Source organism: Felis catus, chromosome D2 (assembly GCF_018350175.1).
Source record: "Felis catus isolate Fca126 chromosome D2, F.catus_Fca126_mat1.0, whole genome shotgun sequence".
Taxonomy (NCBI): domain Eukaryota; kingdom Metazoa; phylum Chordata; class Mammalia; order Carnivora; family Felidae; genus Felis; species Felis catus.
This window is the reverse complement of record NC_058378.1, coordinates 71,898,012-71,915,947: the sequence shown is the minus strand read 5'-3', so window position 1 is coordinate 71,915,947 and position 17,936 is coordinate 71,898,012. Positions and strand designations below refer to the sequence as shown.

Genomic DNA, 17,936 nt, shown 5'->3' with positions numbered 1-17,936 from the left:
ATAGACTAAGCAATTTATTAAAGCAATATTTTACTTATTACATTGAAACTATTTCACTTTATCTAATTAGTCCTGAAAAGTTCTTCACAAATGAAATTCTGTATCAAATGCCAAACCTAATTTAAGACAGTAAAAGTACACATTTTATGATTCCTATGATTGAATTATTTTTAAAGGAGAGATTTCCTCTATTAAAAATCCCTAATTTCCACCACCTGATACATCTGTTCTATAGATCTGTATTTTCAGACACTAGTGTGCTGAAAAGCAATATCCAATTTACACGACCAAATTTTGAAAAACACGTGATGTTAAGAGCTGAAAAGAAAGTAACATATCACTATCCTTACAGAGAAAAAAAAACTAAAAATATCATATCTCTTGGTTTTTAAATCAAAAGGAAAAAAGTTAAGATAAAATGGCATTAATAATGGCTTCCCAACTACACCTTCCCAATTCTAAAAGCATGAAAAATACTAAAGCAAAACATTAATATTATACTAACCTTGAGATTCACATTGAGATTCTTAGAAAGTTTATGAGGTATTGCTAACCTAAAGTGAAATAAATTTCCCTCAGGACTAACCCAGAATAGCTTTATGGTCCAAGTTAGTAAAACCATCCACATAAGTCCCCTCTGAGATTTACAGATTCCCTAAAAGCCATAATTCTAAGCATAGCAGAAAGGACAAACTGACGTTTCCTTCACTGCCAGAGGAAGTTCAAAGGAACTCTTTGTAATCATCACTTCAAATACATACCCTATATAAACAAATATGAAAAAATACACATCCACTCCTTGTAGCCTATTTTTAGCATTTTATTTGGAAATAATTTCAAGGGTACAAACAAGTTCCAAGAGTAGTCGAAGATTACCCATATACCCATATACCCATTTCTCAGATTCATTAATTGTTCATGCTTTGTTCCATTTTATTATTCTCCTTCTCCCTCCCTCTCTCCACACACACACACACACACACACACACACACACACACACACACACACACATTCGGGCACACACAAGCACAATAACTGTATACATCATTCCTCTTACCCCTATATATTTTGGTGTATATTTTAATAACAAAGACTTTCTTTTTACATAACCATATTACAGCTATTAATATCAAGAAATTCAATATTTATAGAATGCTTTAATACACATAAATATTTCAGTTTGTAAATTGAGCCAATAATGCCCTTCATAGCATTTTTTCATCCAACACAAAGATACAGTCAGAAGTCACCTACCATATTCAGTTGTCATGTTTCTGTTTTTTTTTTAGAGAGAGAGAGAGAGAGAGAGAGTGCATGTATGTGAGTGGCAGGAGAGAGGGGCAGAAGGAGAGAGAATCCAAAGCAGGCTTCACACCCAGCGTGGAGCCTGCTGCGGGATTTGATTCTGTGACCCTGGGATCATGACCTGAGCTGAAACCAGAATTGAACACTCAACTGACTGAGACACCCAGGCACCCCAGTTGCCATGTTTCTTAAGCCTCCTTTACTCTGGAACAATTTTTCAGCCTTTGTCTCTCGTGACATCGACATTTTTGAAGAATAAAACTCTTCCCCTTTTTAAAGACAAAGTTCCTCATTTGAGGTTTGTATGATACTGCTTAATGATTAGACTCAGGTTTGCAGTCCTCGGTAGGAAACCTGTGACCCATAGACCAAATAATAGCTAGCGGCTCATATTTGTAAATAAATATTTTTGGTACACAGGCATATTTATTCATTTACATATTATCTATGGCTTGCTTTCAAATTTCACTGGCAGAACTGAGTGGATGAAACAGAGACTGTATAATCTACAAAGCCCAAAATATTTACTGTCTGAACCTGCACAGATGAAGTTTGCCAAGCCTTACTATAAGTGATGTTGCTCTCAGCAGCTATCATATCCAGAGGGACACAATGTGCGATTTCCCATGGTTTGTGATGTGAATTTTGATCACTCAGACAAAGTACTATTCTTTCCTGTAACCTATAAACAATCTGTGGGAAAGACATTTTAATATCATGCATATCTCATCAAAAATCTGTCCCTACCCCCACAGACTTAACAACTGAGGATTCTTTCCCAAACCAATTTTTACTACAGTTACGCAAAATGATGATTTCTCAATTCCAGCAATGCCAGTCAGCATTCTGTGTAAGAAACAGGTTTCGACCCCTCCTCTGTCCGTTGGTCTGTCCATTATCTGTATAAGTTCACAAATTCCTATTGTTTCAAGTTTATAATTTACTACTTTCCTAAATTATTTTGATGCTCAAAGTACCCAGATTTTACCAAACCCCTTCAAGCTGATTCCTATGTTCTTTTGACAGGACGTATCATTTTCGTGAGCACTTCCTTAATTTGATATAATAAGATATACCAAGTTCATCTTTTTTTTTCCTGCCACAACCCTAGAAAGAGCCATTTCTCCAAGGAGCCCTGCTTTCTCTTCTTGGTAATGTTATTAGAAACTGGATCTGAGAATATGGATGATCATTGTGCTCACTACCACGGGGGTGTCTTGGCTTCGAGGCCCCTTCAGAAGAACCTACATCTGGAACTGTGAGCCTGCCTGCCCGTTTGTCTGTCTGTCTACCTACCTAATCACAAGCTCGCACTGATACCTCCAATTCCAATCCACCAGGCAGGATTATTCCTTGCCTTCTCCATTTCATATTTGTACCTCCTGCTTTCTACCTTGAGAACTTTAGCTCACATTTTCTCATTTTTTTTCAACCTGGCAATACACCGAAAATAATGTAGAGCTACTTCACCCAAACCTTCAAAGAACAAACCTAAAAAACCTGCTTGCACTTCTTCCCAAATAATGAGGACGCGTAACCAGATGCTGTGTTAAAAAGGCACATGGATTAGTTCTGCTCTCCTGCCTTCAGTGTGATTGTGTTATTCATCTGAAACATGGTTGAGTTTTGTTTCAGTTTGCATTGTTCTGGAGTTTTCTTCCTTGTTGATTTTTTTAAGCAGATGATCAATATGCTTCTAAAAATCAAAACTACTGAGGATACTTTCATTCCCTACCCTTCCCACACCACTCTCCCCCATCTTCTGTAGGTAACCAACATCACTGTGTTCTAGTTTATCCTTCCAGTGTTCATTTCTGCTCATACAGGCAGGCATAAAAATATTTTCTGGAGGCGCCTGGGTGGCTCAGTCGGTTAAGTGTCCGAATCTTGCTTTCAGTTCAGGTCATGATCTCACGGTTTCGTGAGTTAGAGCCCCACATCTGGCTCTGGGCTGGCAGCACGGAGACTGCTTGGGATTCTCTCTCCCCCCTTCTCTCCCCCACTTGCGCTCTCTCTCTCTCTCAAAATAAAGAGATAAAGGATATTTTCTGATTTCCCCTACATTTCTCCACAAAAAGTAGCATGTGATATACACTTTTTTGCACTTGGTCACTTAACATATCCTGTAAATAAATCACTCCATATGATTTCAAAGAGTTCTTCATTCTTTTCTGCAACTGCATAGTATACCACAAATGTGGATGCACCATGCTTTCTTTATATGCCACTCTGTTATGTTTGCACTGAAGGAGTTTCCAAATAATGTCACAAGGAATAACTTTGTCCATACCAAATTTTTTTTAAATGTATTTTTGCATTTCTGGAGATATAACTGAAGCATGAATTCCTTGAAATGGAATTGGTATGCATTTTTGTTAAATAGGTGGGGGTTTGTTCCTACATTAGTGACTTTCAAGAATGGTTTATAGTTTTCTCTAAAGAAAGTTGAACATTTCTTGTCAAAAAAAAATATATACCTAAGTGATTTAGCTTCATTTTAGCTATTCCAAATGTATTTTCTCTTCCGTAGGTCTTCTAATTGCCTATTGTGTACAGCATACATGAAGGATATTGATTTTTGCATATTAATTTTATAACCTGTTACCTTGCTGAATTCTTTCATTGTTTTATTATTTCAGTCAGTCCTATTACTGTGTAAGGTTTTTCAGGAATTCTATTATCACCTGCAAATAGTTTAAGTTCTCCTTATCGAATTCCTATTCCTCTAATTGTTTCTTCTACTACCTCCAGAAAAATGTTCAATAGTTATTAAGATTTTGCGCACCCTTGTTTTGGTCTGGACCTTAACACAAATGCCTTTTTCTCCATATCAGATGCTGGCTTTGGGATTGAAATAGATAACATTTATTGTGTTCAAACATCCACTTCAATTTGTCATGGGTTTTAATTAGGAATGGGATTGTTTAGCATGGTCACTAGACCTACATTGTGAATTTTATTAATGCATTTCTCAAAAGTGAGTCATCCTTGGAATCCTAATTATATATTCCACTCGATTATGGTATATTATTTTCTTGGTGTGCAATGAAGTTCATTCATTTTAAGATTTTTGTAGTGATATCTAAGAGAAAGCATTTTAATTCATTCTGCGTCATATAGGTCTATAATCTTCTATTTCTAAGATAACTGTATCAGGTTAAGTGGCGATGTTAAATTTCCTTTCTACAACAATCCTTCCTTTTCTAGTGCCTAAAACAATTTATGAGCGCTGCTAAACTTAATCTATAACATCATCTAGGCCTGTTGATTTCTCTATTTTTTTCCTATGGAAATTCATCTATATAAACTTTCTATCTCTACTGGGTTCAATTTTAGAAACGTTATTTTCTAAGAAATTATCCATTTCTTCTAAATTTTCAAATTTATTTGCATAGATGTAAACAGTAGTCCTCTTTTTTTTTTTTTAATTTCCTCTTGGGGCACTAAGGTGGCTCAGAGGTCCACTAAGTACCCAACTCTTGATTTGGGCTCAGGTCATTATCTTGCATTTCCTGAGCTCCAGCCCTGGGTCAGGCTCTGTGTTGACAGTGCGGACCCAGCTTGGAATCCACTCTCTGTCTGCCCCCTCCCTGCTCTCTCTCTCAAAATAAATAAATAAACTTAAAAAAAAATCTTCACCAATATCATTTTCCCCTCGTCATTTCTTATTTTGTATATTTGCGGTTTCTCCCTAGTGGTTTATTTAATTATTTTTAAAAATAGAATTATAATCTATTAAATTGATTTATTGTCTTTCGGTTCTTACATCAATAATTTCTGATTTTATTTTTATTATTTGCTTCCTTGTATGTGTGTGTGTGTGTGTGTGTGTGTGTGTGTGTGTGTGTGCAGTTTGTTCTATTTTCTGCTTTTTGAGTTGGGACTGTGGTTCACCTATTTTCATTCATATTAATAGAGTTGTTTAATGCTATAAATATTCCTCTGATAACTGTATAAATTTATCTCATGCTCCTATATGTATTGATTTTACTGCCATTATTTTTCAGCAATTTTGTAACTAAAGCTTGTATCTCCCCTTTCAACCATTAGAAAGGTTTTATTTAATATTCCCACTTTTGGGAATCTACTCATTTTCTTTTCATCCTAATATATGATCAACTTGTTTTTTGTGAGTTTTCCAAAAGCACTTGAGAAGATAACATCGTCCATAATCAGGCTGTGTTTTTTGACATATAATCTTAACACCGTTTTACTGATTATGTTGTTTTGATTTTTTTTTTCACCTTGTCTTACTTTCTGTCTTGTCATAAAAAGTAATGTTTGAACTGTTTTGTAAAGACATTGGTGCTATCTACTTCTCTTTGCATTGCCTGTAGTTTCTGTTTTAAATAGCTGGCTGCTGGGCTATTGGGTACATAGATATTCTTCTATTACATATTATATCTTCATGTTGAATTGTGGTTTTTAATATAAGGTATTCTTGACTCATATAATATTTTGATGGCCTGAATTCTACTTCCTCTGACATTAGGATCACAACCCTGCTATCTCATTGAATCCAATTATTGTGTTCAATAAAAGCTAAGAGCAGGATCCAATGATGGTGCCTCCAGTTTTCTTTTATGCCTTCTTTATATGTAATAAAACACTCTGGGCACTGCAATAAGAAAGCTGAAAGTGACCGTACATTTCATCCTAGCATCTCCCTTCCAAGCAACTTGTTTTCTTATTAGTTTTTTTTAGCATGGTTGGTAATAACTGATGAGCAATTAATTAATTTCTAGGATGATGAAACAGCAAAGTGTTTCAAAATGTAATAAAAATAAACACTAAGATCCTATAGTATATCTTAGATTTGTAAAAGCATCCAATAGATCCATCTGGTAATTGCACACAGAATATTTTATTCTATATTTTTTAAGTAAGTAAATGTTCTCTTTGTTCTCCCGAAGACTTCTAAAAAGAATGGCATTTACGAAATAACAGTCTTCACAGAATGTTGGGTCTGCCCAAAAAAACAAAATTGGGACCAATCAACCTAAATGCAGACCAAGTTAAACAGCATCCTTTGACTCTTATAGGAGTCTAGGTTCTTTCTCTGCTTTCCCTTTTGTCTCACCCTCCTCCCATTCTTAGTTGCATTCCTTCTCGTTGGAAGGAAGACATAATATCAGCGTATTAGTTGTCGCCTGACACCCCTACTGTGTTTCAGTCTTAGCTCTAAAATTAAATACATGAAACTTTCTCCACCAGTCTTTTACCTGAAGTGTTCCCATTCATCTCTTTGTTAGATGAAGCTTATTCTCTAGGAGAGGGGTTGACAAATTACAGTCCACAGGCTAAATCCAGCCCAACAACTGTTTCTGTAAATCAAGTTTTATTGGAATACAGCCACACTCATTCATTTATGTATGTTACACCACTGCATGCGTACAGCTTCAATAGCAGAATGGAGAAGCGACAACAGAGATTGTGTGGCATACAAAGCCTAAATTGTTTACAATCTATATACCTTTACAAAAAAGTCTGCACATTTCTACTCTACTACATTTCTCAGGTAAGGGCACATATACACAGAATCACCTGAGTTTTTCCATGTTCAAACAGTTTTTTCTATAACCTTCACACTTGAAGGACAGTTTGGCAAGATATAAAACCCTTAACCTACACTTATTTCCTTGACTTTCTTGAAAAATTTGCTCCTTGGTTGCCTTGATTTGTATGTTGCTTTTGAAAAATCTAATACTAAGCTAATCTCTTATCCTTGTAAGATATTTTATCTTTGTGCCTGAAAATCCTGAGGATTTATCTTTTAAAATATGGTATTTTTATCAAGGTGTCTCAAAATTGTTGCTGTGGATGAATTTAACCAGATACCCAACCCAAAAGCTCATAAACAGGAGAATAGATAAAGGAATGATGATAGAGTCATATAATGAAATACAGTAATGCAAAGGCATTAAGTACAGTAATACGCAACAACATAGATGAATCTTGGTAATACAGTGGTGAATGAAATAGAAGAAAGCCTCAAAAAACTGTATAAATATTATTTCTTTTTTTTTAAAGAAATAAGGACTCTCTTTTTTTCATTTTTTTTAATGTTTATTTATTTACTTTTGAGAGGCAGAGACAGAGCACAAGCTGGGGAGGGACAGAGAGAGAGGGAGACACAGAATCCTTAGCAGGCTCCAAGCTCCAGCACAGAGCCGGACGCGGGGCTCAAACCCACAGATCATGAGATCATGACCCGAGCCGAGGTCGGACACCCAACCGACTGAGCCACCCAGGCACCCCAAAATATTATTTCCTTTTTATAAAACTCTAAACCAAGGAAGCAAAACAATATGCAATATAAGTATACATGTATAAAAAACTATTTTTAAGAACAAATCCATAAAAAGAAATTCTAGATTTTGGAATAGTGGAGAAGCAGAAAACTTTTTAAAAATTCAGTAATTTTTTAAGGAATATGATTATAATGTGAAAACTTGAAGGACTATAAGAAATGGTTATGTTTTTTAATAAATATCCTCTTATTGGGGCACCTGGGTGGCTCGGTTGGCTAAGCGTCCGACTTCAGCTCAGGTCACGATCTCACAGTTCGTGAGTTCGAGCCCCATGTTGGGCTCTGTGCTGCCACCTGAAACCCTGGAGCCTCCTTCGGATTCTGTGTCTCCCTCTCTCTCTGCCCCTCCCCTGCTCATGCTCTGTCTCTCTCTGTCTCAAAAATAAATAAAAACATTAAAAAATTTTTTTTTAAACTTGGCTAATAGACTTTAAATAACAGTAAGGAAATACATAGATACAACTTTTAAAGAATATGTGTTCAAAACCCTATTCATTCATCCAAATACTTACCAAGCACTTAATACCTGGCACTGTACTGGAAAGGACACATAAAGAGAGGCGTACGGCAGGATTCCTGCTCTAAAATTAACTTCTCAGAAGCATGTAAGTACAAATATAAAGCAGTATATATGTCACATTCATTTATAAACAAAGAGAGGAATTTAGAGGAAAATTAAACCACTTCCAAAAAATGAAAAATGCAGTGAATATAGCTGTAAGAGTCTTTTCACCATTATACATATATAAAGGCCACCTTCACATTGTTACTTAAAAGTCTAGGGAGCATTTACTGCAAGCCAATCTCTTCATTACGCATTTTCCTGACTTTTCCAATAATTCTGTGCATAAAGCTTGTTGGTTACTGTCACTGTCACTCCTGACAGCTCAACATCACTTTTAGAAGCTGTGCTCCAGGGCGTCCTCATGGAAAATTTTCTGCCAGATCTATTTGTGTGTGGCCCACATAAGCTATTTTCTCAAGTATTCTGTTGTTATACATCTATGCACAATTTTCATATAAAAGACACCACCCTGAGTGAAACGTATCTTCAGCTAAAGGGTGGATTGTTTTTGGAGACACAAACCACAGGACTCATCAACTAACAAGAAGTTTAAAAGTTAAAGAAGGAAATTTCAAAGATGAAGTGTTAATTTGAAAACTCCACCACTCCTGTGGTTTTTGGCTTTATTAGTGGACACTTTCATGGACACCTTCTCATACTGGCATTACTTCTCAACTCCTCAAACAGTGTTACTTGCGTTTTCCCAAATAAAACTCGTTCACCTGAATCCTTGTTTAACAGTCTGCTTCCGGGAAAACCCAAGTGTAAAAAGATCCTGTATTTCCTGCCTTCCTGCTAACTTCTTTGCTCCCCTTTACAAGTAAATTTCCTTGAAAGAGTTGACTTCGCCTATTGCTTCCAGTTCCACTCTCTCTCCCTCCTAAACCCAATCCAGTCAGGCTTTTACTACCCTCCCCTCACTGCATAAAAAGTGTTCTTGACAAAATCACCTATCACCTGCACAGTACTAAAGTTAATGGCCAATCCTTAGAAATCATTTTCCTTGAGCCATCAGCAGAGTAACATTTGGCAAGGTTGATTACTTTTCTGTAATAATCTTCTTGGCTTCTAGTTCACAACACCATTTTTCCTTGCTCATTTTCTTCTCCTTCTTAGGGAATACCGTAGGGCCCAATCCTTTTCTTCTTTCTATCTATACCCATTTCCTTAGTGATCTGATCCAGTCTCGTGCCTTTAAATACCATCTACATTCTACGAGTTCCCAACTTCACATCTCCAGCCCAGATCTCTCTGTAGTCTACTTTAATGTCTAATGGATATCTCACTTATATATAACATATCCAAACTAAACTCCTGACCTTCAAACCACCTTCACCTCAAACCTGCTTCACAATCTTCTACATTCATTATGGCATTCATCTTTCCAGCTGCTCAGACCAAAAACATTGGAATCATCCTTGTCTCCTTCCTCTCTTTGATCTCAGACTTTACATCCAAACCCTCAGCAAATACTATTATTTCTACTTTTAAAACATATAGATCAAATTGACTAATTCTCATCATCTCCAATACTACCACCCTGATCTAAGCCACCTCACTGCTCACATTACTGTAACAACTCCCTCACTGGCCTCCTTGCTTCTGTCTTTCCTCCCTAGAGTTTATTTTCAACACAGACAAAATGATGCAAGACAAAATGATGCATTTAAAAATATGTCATTGGGGCGCCTGGGTGGCGCAGTCGGTTAAGCGTCCGACTTCAGCCAGGTCACGATCTCACGGTCCGGGAGTTCGAGCCCCGCGTCGGGCTCTGGGCTGATGGCTCAGAGCCTGGAGCCTGTTTCCGATTCTGTGTCTCCCTCTCTCTCTGCCCCTCCCCCGTTCATGCTCTGTCTCTCTCTGTCCCAAAAATAAATAAACGTTGAAAAAAAAATTAAAAAAAAAAATATGTCATTGCTCTGCTCAAAATCTTGCAATGTCTCTCCATTTAACTCAAGAAAAAAACAAAGGCAAGGCAAAAACCCAAAGATCTTGCTTCCTAATTACTTCTCTAACCTCCTCTGTTCATTTTCACTTTCTATACTCTCTTCTCCAGTCTCTTTACTGTCCCTTAGACGTGCTCTGCATGTTCTTGCCTTTACACTAGCTGCTCCCGCTTCCAGAGAACACTCTTCCCCCAGATATCCACATAGCAAAATCCTTCACTTCCTTCAATTCTTTGCTTAAAACTCATGTTTTCAGTGAGATCTACCCTGGCCTTCCTATTTTGTAACCACCTCCCACCCTCAGTATCCTCAATCCCCTGATCCTGCTCTATTTTTATAAAACTTACTATCTTCAAACACATCATAAGCATCCATGCCTATAGTATTTACTTTTTATTGTCTGCATCATCCTGCTCGAAATAAGTTCAAGCAGAGGTAAGGGAAAATACCTGATTCATCACTTGTTGATATGCATTATTGCATATGTCTGAAACCAAGTAGAAACAAAATCTGCTCCTATAAACTACAACATCAACCCAATGTCTAGAGGTGTTCCTTAGCTCAAAATTCTAAAAAAGTTTTAAAACAGCAGTGATAATACCTACAGTCTCAGCAGTTTAAAAATATTCTCTAGTATCTTAGATTTTTTAATGCTAATCTATAACGATCCAATTTAGATAATTAAAGATAAATTAAGTAAATGGTCTCTTTGTTCTAAATTATATTACAAAACTCTCAAAGAAGAGTCACAGTACTAAGCACAAAACCAGAAATTATGTTGCAATCATTTGCAATATTATTAAAACTTGAATAAGGGTCATTCTGAAGTATGTTAATTGGGAGTTTTTTCTGTTTTTAAAATTTCTACATAAAGATGAGATTAAAATGCTTAAAAGTATATTTCAGGGGCACCTGGATAACCCGGTCAGTTAAGCATCCAACTTCAGCTCAGATCATGATCTCACAGTTCGTAGGTTTGAGCCCTGCATCAGGTTCTGTGCTGACAGCTCAGAGCCTGGAGCCTGCTTCAGATTCTGTGTCTTTCTCTCTCTCTCTGCCCCTCTCAAAAATAAATAAATTAAAAAAAATTGAGGGGCACCTAGGTGGCTCAGTCAGTTAAGCGTCCAACTTCAGCTCAGGCCATGATCTCGTGGTTCGTGAGTTTAAGCCCCACATCGGGCTCTGTGCTGACAGCTCGGAGCCTGAAGCCTGCTTCGGATTCTGTGTCTCCCTCGCTCTCTGCCCCTCCCCCACTCACATTCTGTCTCTGTCTCTCTCTCTCAAAAATAAACATTAAAAATTTTTTTAATTTAAAGACAGTATATTTCTGAGCAAATTTTTATCTAGCAAAATACCCTCTTTTTGGTAATTACTCTGCTTAATGTCAGCTTTGTTTTCAGTTACCCTCACCACAATGCTGGTTAAAGAGATAGTCCCATCTTTAATACAAAAATATTTTTTTTCCTTGGTTTTCTAGAAGCTTTAAATTTGTAAGGAGAGTCAGAGAAAATCCAACCTACATTTGGGTACCTGATGCCATTAAAATCAGTCGGGAAAACAGAGCCTAAACTGACATCACAGTAGTAGTAATTCCCACTAAGATCTGAAAAAAGCAAAAATAAAAATAAACATTCTCTCTGTGGAAATAAGTATTCACTTGTAACTAAGATGATGAATTATCCCATTACTTATGTTCAAAGCAGCCATACTTTAATACAGTATCACTCCCTAAAGTAGCACTTTTCTATGATATATAGAACAATTATTCTAACATCTTTAAACTAAATTTACCCATTGTTTTTATATTCATTTATTTGTAAGTACTTTTCAAAGTGAAAGTACTTAGATTATTTTTTGGTGCCACATACTTTCAATAAGCAATGAATTCAAAATGCATAGGGTAAAGTAATACATTAATTTTATTGTTATTATTAATTTTTACAGAAAAGTTGATGAGTTTTACTTTCTACTTAATTCACAGAACTGCTCATAATTCACCTATTATTCTTATAATACTCATAAATCATGTATTCCTCCCATATCCATCTTATACTATATTTATAAGTGTGCCTGACAGGTAATGCAATTAATAAAACAAAAATCAAGCCAAAAGTACCCTGTGGAAAAATTTACTTATAAATAGTATTTTTGTTATAGACTAAACCAAAAGAACCCTAATTAAAATTTTACCAAAACTACAAGTGAAATTTTTATCAAACTCTTCCAAATGAAAACAAAAACCTACCGGCCAATGAATTTATCCATTAACAACCTGCATCAACATTTACCACACACAGAAGATTAGAATAAATCTGACGTGCCTTCTTACTTACCTCCCTGGAAAGTATAATCACCACTATGTCTCATAGCTGAATGAATTTATTGTTAAATAAAGGGAAGTATGAAAAAAATAATGTATTCTATGAACTGCAAAGTACACTCAGTAGGGAGGCAGAGTACAGAAGACATGTACCAACTGGGTAATCTAGAAATTTGGTTTTAATGGCTGATACTAAAGGTAAGCCCAGGTAATTACCGAATCAGAGCTTCTACATAAAATCAGGGTTATATCCTCAATGAAAAGAGATCTTTCAGATCTCTGAAAGAGAGATTTAAAAAAAAGTTGACAGGGGCACCCAGGAGGCTCATTTGGCTCATTAAGCATCCAGCTCTTGACTTTGGCTCAGGTCATGATCTCATAGTTCATCAGTTCGAGCCCCGCATCGGGCTCTGAGCTGACGGTGCAGAACCTGTAGGAATTCTCTCTCTCTTTCTGCCCCTCCCCTACTTGTGTGCTCTGTCTCTATCTCTCTCAAAATAAATAAACTAAAAAAAAAAAGTTTTTAATTAAAAAAATTAATTTTAAAAAGTGGGATTTTTTTAAATGTTTTTATTTATTTTTGAGATAGAGCGTGAGTGGGGGAGGAAAGAGAAGGAGACATAGAATCCAAAGCAAGGTCCAGGCTCTGAGCTGTCAGCACAGAGCCCAACAAAGGGCTCGAACCCGCAAACCATGAGATCATGACCTGAGCCGAAGTCGGACGCTTAACTGACTGAGCCACCCAGGCGCCCCAAAAAAGTGTTTTTTTTTAAATCTGCTCTGCAGAGGCAGCCAGAAAATGTCTATTTCAGCCTTGACTCTGTGTGAAAAATAAAAACAGCTTCCCTTGGACACTTTTGGTCCGAAACTAGACATCGTGTCACTCTGGGCATGAATTCACCCTACACATAAGGTCCCAAAAAAAGTGCATGCCAAAATTTTAATTTAATTTGGACCAAGGTCAATAGGTCCCCAGAAGCACACATTCTCTCTAGAGCAGGGGTGGGCAATCTAAGACCCAAGGGAGCCCAATCTGGAACAAAGCCGTGCTCCTTTGTGTATGTATTGTCTGCGGCTGCTTTCATGCTTTAACAGAATTGCCTAGTTGTGATAAAGACCATATGGCCCACAAGCCTAAAATATTTACTATCTGGCCCTTTACAGAAAAGACTAAGACCCTAGTATAAGATACTGATAGTAAGGTCAAATGTATTTAAAACAAAACAAGATGAATTAAAACAGTGGAAAACAGTAGCCTGTAAACTGGAGGTTGATCAAAGGGTAAAAGTACTGGTTAACTTCAGATTCATTTTTTGAAACTTTAAAACTCAAAAACCTCTGGATCAAGTAGAAGTACAGTGATAGTTTAATTCTGAAACTTCCCATTGTCCTCAGAGAAGGCGTATAAAAAAATAAGGAAAACATGAAAGTGAAAGAAAAAGAAAATTAAAAATCCAGAGAAGCTATGAATGAAAGAAAGAAAACTACAAATCAGGCGTGAATATGCAAACAGCAAGTGACACCAAGAGAGTCACACAGAAGAGGTCACAGGCATGCAGAAGAGAAACACAGGGTGTGGACGAAGCCTACTGGTGGCAGACCTCAAAAATTACCGCGCTCCTTCCCACCAAAAATTGCCTTGACTCTCCCTAAACATAAAAAGAGCCATAACTAAAAACAAGAAGACAACAGAGTGACACAAAATGTACAAAAACCAGATGGAATCACAAAGCAAAATCCAACTTTTTCTCGTACACAAGAGATACATTTAAAACAAAGTGGTTCTGAAAGGTTAACAAGAACGAAAGGGAGGGCAAAAGTTTACCAGGAAAAGGCTAAAGCCCTTCCCGCAAAAAACAAGAGTCATGAAATTAATATCACACAAGGTAGAAACCAAGTCAAAAACAGTAAACAAGCGATTTATAATATTACAAGATACAACTTGCAACTTTCATAAAGCATAAATTCCAGAATATATAAGGAGAAATAGGCAAAAATAAACTAACATTTTTAGACTTTAATTCAATTTTCAGAGCATGACAGATAAAAAGTACAAAAAAAAGAAGGAAGGAATCTAAGTTCCAAACATATAAATGATATAGATTAGATACAGACATAGATATATCAAATACCATACCTTGATATTATAAGATTTACCTCCTTTTCAAGTGCCTATAAAATTTGAAAACTAGCCCACAAAAAAAAAAATCTCAATAAATTACAAAAAGTAGAAACAATACTTAACAACATTCCCTGAATACCATAATGAAACCAAAAGTTAATAACAAAATCAAAAACCAAAACAAGCTTTCTACATAGAAAATTTGTAACTCTTGCTTAAACAACTCTTAGGCTCCTCTAAAAAATGCAATGATAGCACATCCGTTTCAATGCCACCATGAGCTGTTATGGCAATAATGTGTTACACAGCAGTTTATTCAATGCAGCATTGCTTATTAACCATTACACTCCAAAATGTTCCCATCAGCAGACATTCTCTTTAGATTTCTCCTATTTTCACAGTAAAATAAGAAGTAAAGTCATCAGCTGAGGCTAATCATGGAGAAGGGAGTGGCTGGAAGTTTGAAGAGAGGAAAATGTATGACATAGTCAACTTGGAGAGTTGGAGGAGAGACTGGTGATTATGAACTTAAAGCTGGGTAAGGTTAGAAGTACAGGTAAGAGGGTGATAGTGAAAATCTGATAGGTTTGATGGACTAAAGGCTCTATTAAGGCTGGAGAATTGTCAGACTTTGGGTACTAGAAGGAGTAAGCTGGAAAGATCAGTGGCATTTTAGAGTAAGATATCTAAAATGGAAATTATGGGATTCACTGAGGTATAGGTCAAGAGTACAAAGGGAGAGTGCAACTCAACCAGGATAGAAAACAAGATTTCTGAAAGATAGATTTAAAAAAAAAAAAAAAGTTGACAGGGGCACCCAGGAGGCTCATTTGGTTCATTAAGCATCCGGCTCTTGACTTTGGCTCAGGTCATGATCTCACAGTTCATCAGTTCGAGCCCCGCATCGGGCTCTGAGCTGACAGTGTGGAACCTGCTAGGAATTCTCTGTCTCTCTCCATCTCTTTCTGCCCCTCCCCTACTTGTGTGCTCTGTCTCTCTCTCTCAAAATAAATAAATAAACTTAAAAAAATTTTTTTAATTAATTAAAAAATTATTTTTAAAACTGGGAGTCTAAGTATTAGAAGTATTTAAGTGGATACTGAAATCAGAAAAATATTTGGCTAGGGGCACCTGAGTGGCTCAGTCAGTTAAGCATTCCACTTCGGCTCAGATCATGATCTCCCAGTTCATTAGTTCGAGCCCTGCATTGGAGCCTGCTTCAGATTCTGTGTCTCCCCTCTGCCCCTCTCCTGCGCGCTCTCTCTCTCTCTCCTCTCAAAAATAAATAAAAACATTAAAAAATTTTAAAATAAAAAGAAAATTATTTGGCTAATGTATGCAGGACGTAATGATAATGAGCCACAAGCTGTATTTTTTGAGGAATACAACACACCGATCTGAGGAGTGAACAGAGAGTGAAGAAGAAGTAACAGGTGGCACAGTCTGATGCGAAGCTGAGTGGTTTAGAAGAGGAAGGAGTTTAAAGAGAGTAAAATGGCACCAAGGAGTAAGAAGGATACATAATCATTCTCCACCCAACTGCAGTGGGGGACATATAAACAGATCACCTGAGAGAGGACTGCAGGGGAGAGACAAGAGTATTTGCAAAGGGAGGCTTCTTCTGAGCACATTAAGGGCTCTCTTGTTGATCTGCAAGCGAGATTTCTCATTAACATTACACAAGGACGCTAAATAGTCGGATATAGTTGTCTATAGACAAAAGAGCCAAAAACTTGAGTTCATAATACTGACCAGAGCTAGAAATGGAATATGTTCTTCAAACAGGGATCAAAAAGTATTTGTAGGCAATTTTTTTAATCTTATAAGTGTTTGAAAATGTCATAGAGAATTCAAAAAAATAATAAAGTACCAGAAAAACAAAGGAGAGTACAAAAAGTCATATGTAGATCACTTCAGTCACCTTCACCTACCAGATAATGATCTCTTATAAAAGCCAACAGATTATCCTCGGGAAGCTTACTTTAAAAGAATAATACACAGATAGAGATATTGCAGTAAGATTAGAAACAGAACTCTGAAAAATAAAAATCCTGAAATCATGGACCGAATAGTAAAGAGACTAGGTTAGTTTTAGTTCTTACTCATAAGTAAAATCCAAAGAAATAGCACCATCTGTTGGAACTTCTCATATTTATAAATATTCTCAATTCTTGAAAAATGTGTGACTGGTATGTAACATTTCTCCACTTTTGGCTAAGAAGATAAATATTAAAAAACCAAAGCTAACACAAAATGAAAAGGTTTATATTAAAAAGTTTTCAATCTTAGCTAATAATTCTGATTTCAAATAACTCACTATTTGGCTAAATTCATATGAAGATTTTATTAAAGATAAAAATATTGCCAACTAATAAAGAAAAGTATATAGTTGCATTTTCAAAGTAACTCACAGATATGGTATTCCTGTATGCTGCTTGTATAACCATATATTGCAGAATATCCAAATATTACGATCATGACAACATCTCTACTATCCAGCTCCATAATGTGAGCCGAATGTCCCTCCACAGCGTACTGCTGACCGTGTCCAAGAACAGTAGGGGTTTTTGTACTCCATGACTGACTGTGTATGTTAAAAACCCATAATTCATCTGTGACATTGCCATCATTTGTTTCAATTCTGCCTCCATACATAAAGATGTTTTCCTGTAAATTAAAAAAACATGTATTAATAAACAAAATAGTCATACCTCAGCAACATATATTAATTAAAAATAAAGGCTCAACTTAAACTTTAGTAATCCTAACTCACAACACGTATAAAGTACAGTTCTTATTTTATAAAAAGTCAAATGAGAATCAGTGTTTTTATTTACAAGAAGAAGGGGCAATGCTTTTACGTACAAGAAGGAGGAGAAAAAAACCTATGTTTTCAAAAAGTTACCTTAAGATACTTTATTTAAAACAGCTATATTATGTAGTTAAATTAACCATGTATAATTATCTTAGTTGTTGAGTCCCTAGTTCTTCAAATTTTACCATCTATGTGTATTGCTTTGTGCTATTGTCATTCACTGTTTTCATCAAGTACTGTCCGAAAAGGAAGATCACACTATGATCTGGTAGGTCCACTATGTGGAGCCCATTATTGTTACTTCTCATGGCTATGGACAGATACTTTATAGCACTTATAAATTATACAAATAAATTCAACCACCTATGATTGAAATGAGTGATGCACAAATGATATACAACATTACTATTTCCATAACCTAGGAACATAAAGGAATTTCATCAACCTAATAAAGAGCATCTAAGAAAAACACACAGCTAATATTAATACTTAATGGTGAAAGACTGATGCTTTCCCACTAAGGTCAGGAACAAGACAAAGATGCCCAATTTG

General features: G+C 36.2%; 1 protein-coding gene across 4 annotated transcripts in view; it reads right to left on the bottom strand.

Annotated features, from left to right (window-relative positions):
* ATRNL1 (attractin like 1) overlaps window positions 1-17,936 on the bottom strand; it is a 774,854-nt gene that overhangs the window by 690,185 nt on the left and 66,733 nt on the right. For all 4 annotated transcript variants that reach the window (XM_023240973.2, XM_023240974.2, XM_045040724.1 and 1 more), the window contains exon 8: window positions 16,981-17,236. In XM_023240973.2, coding sequence (XP_023096741.2) covers window positions 16,981-17,236 — 256 coding nt within the window. The remainder of the gene's footprint in view (window positions 1-16,980; window positions 17,237-17,936) is intronic.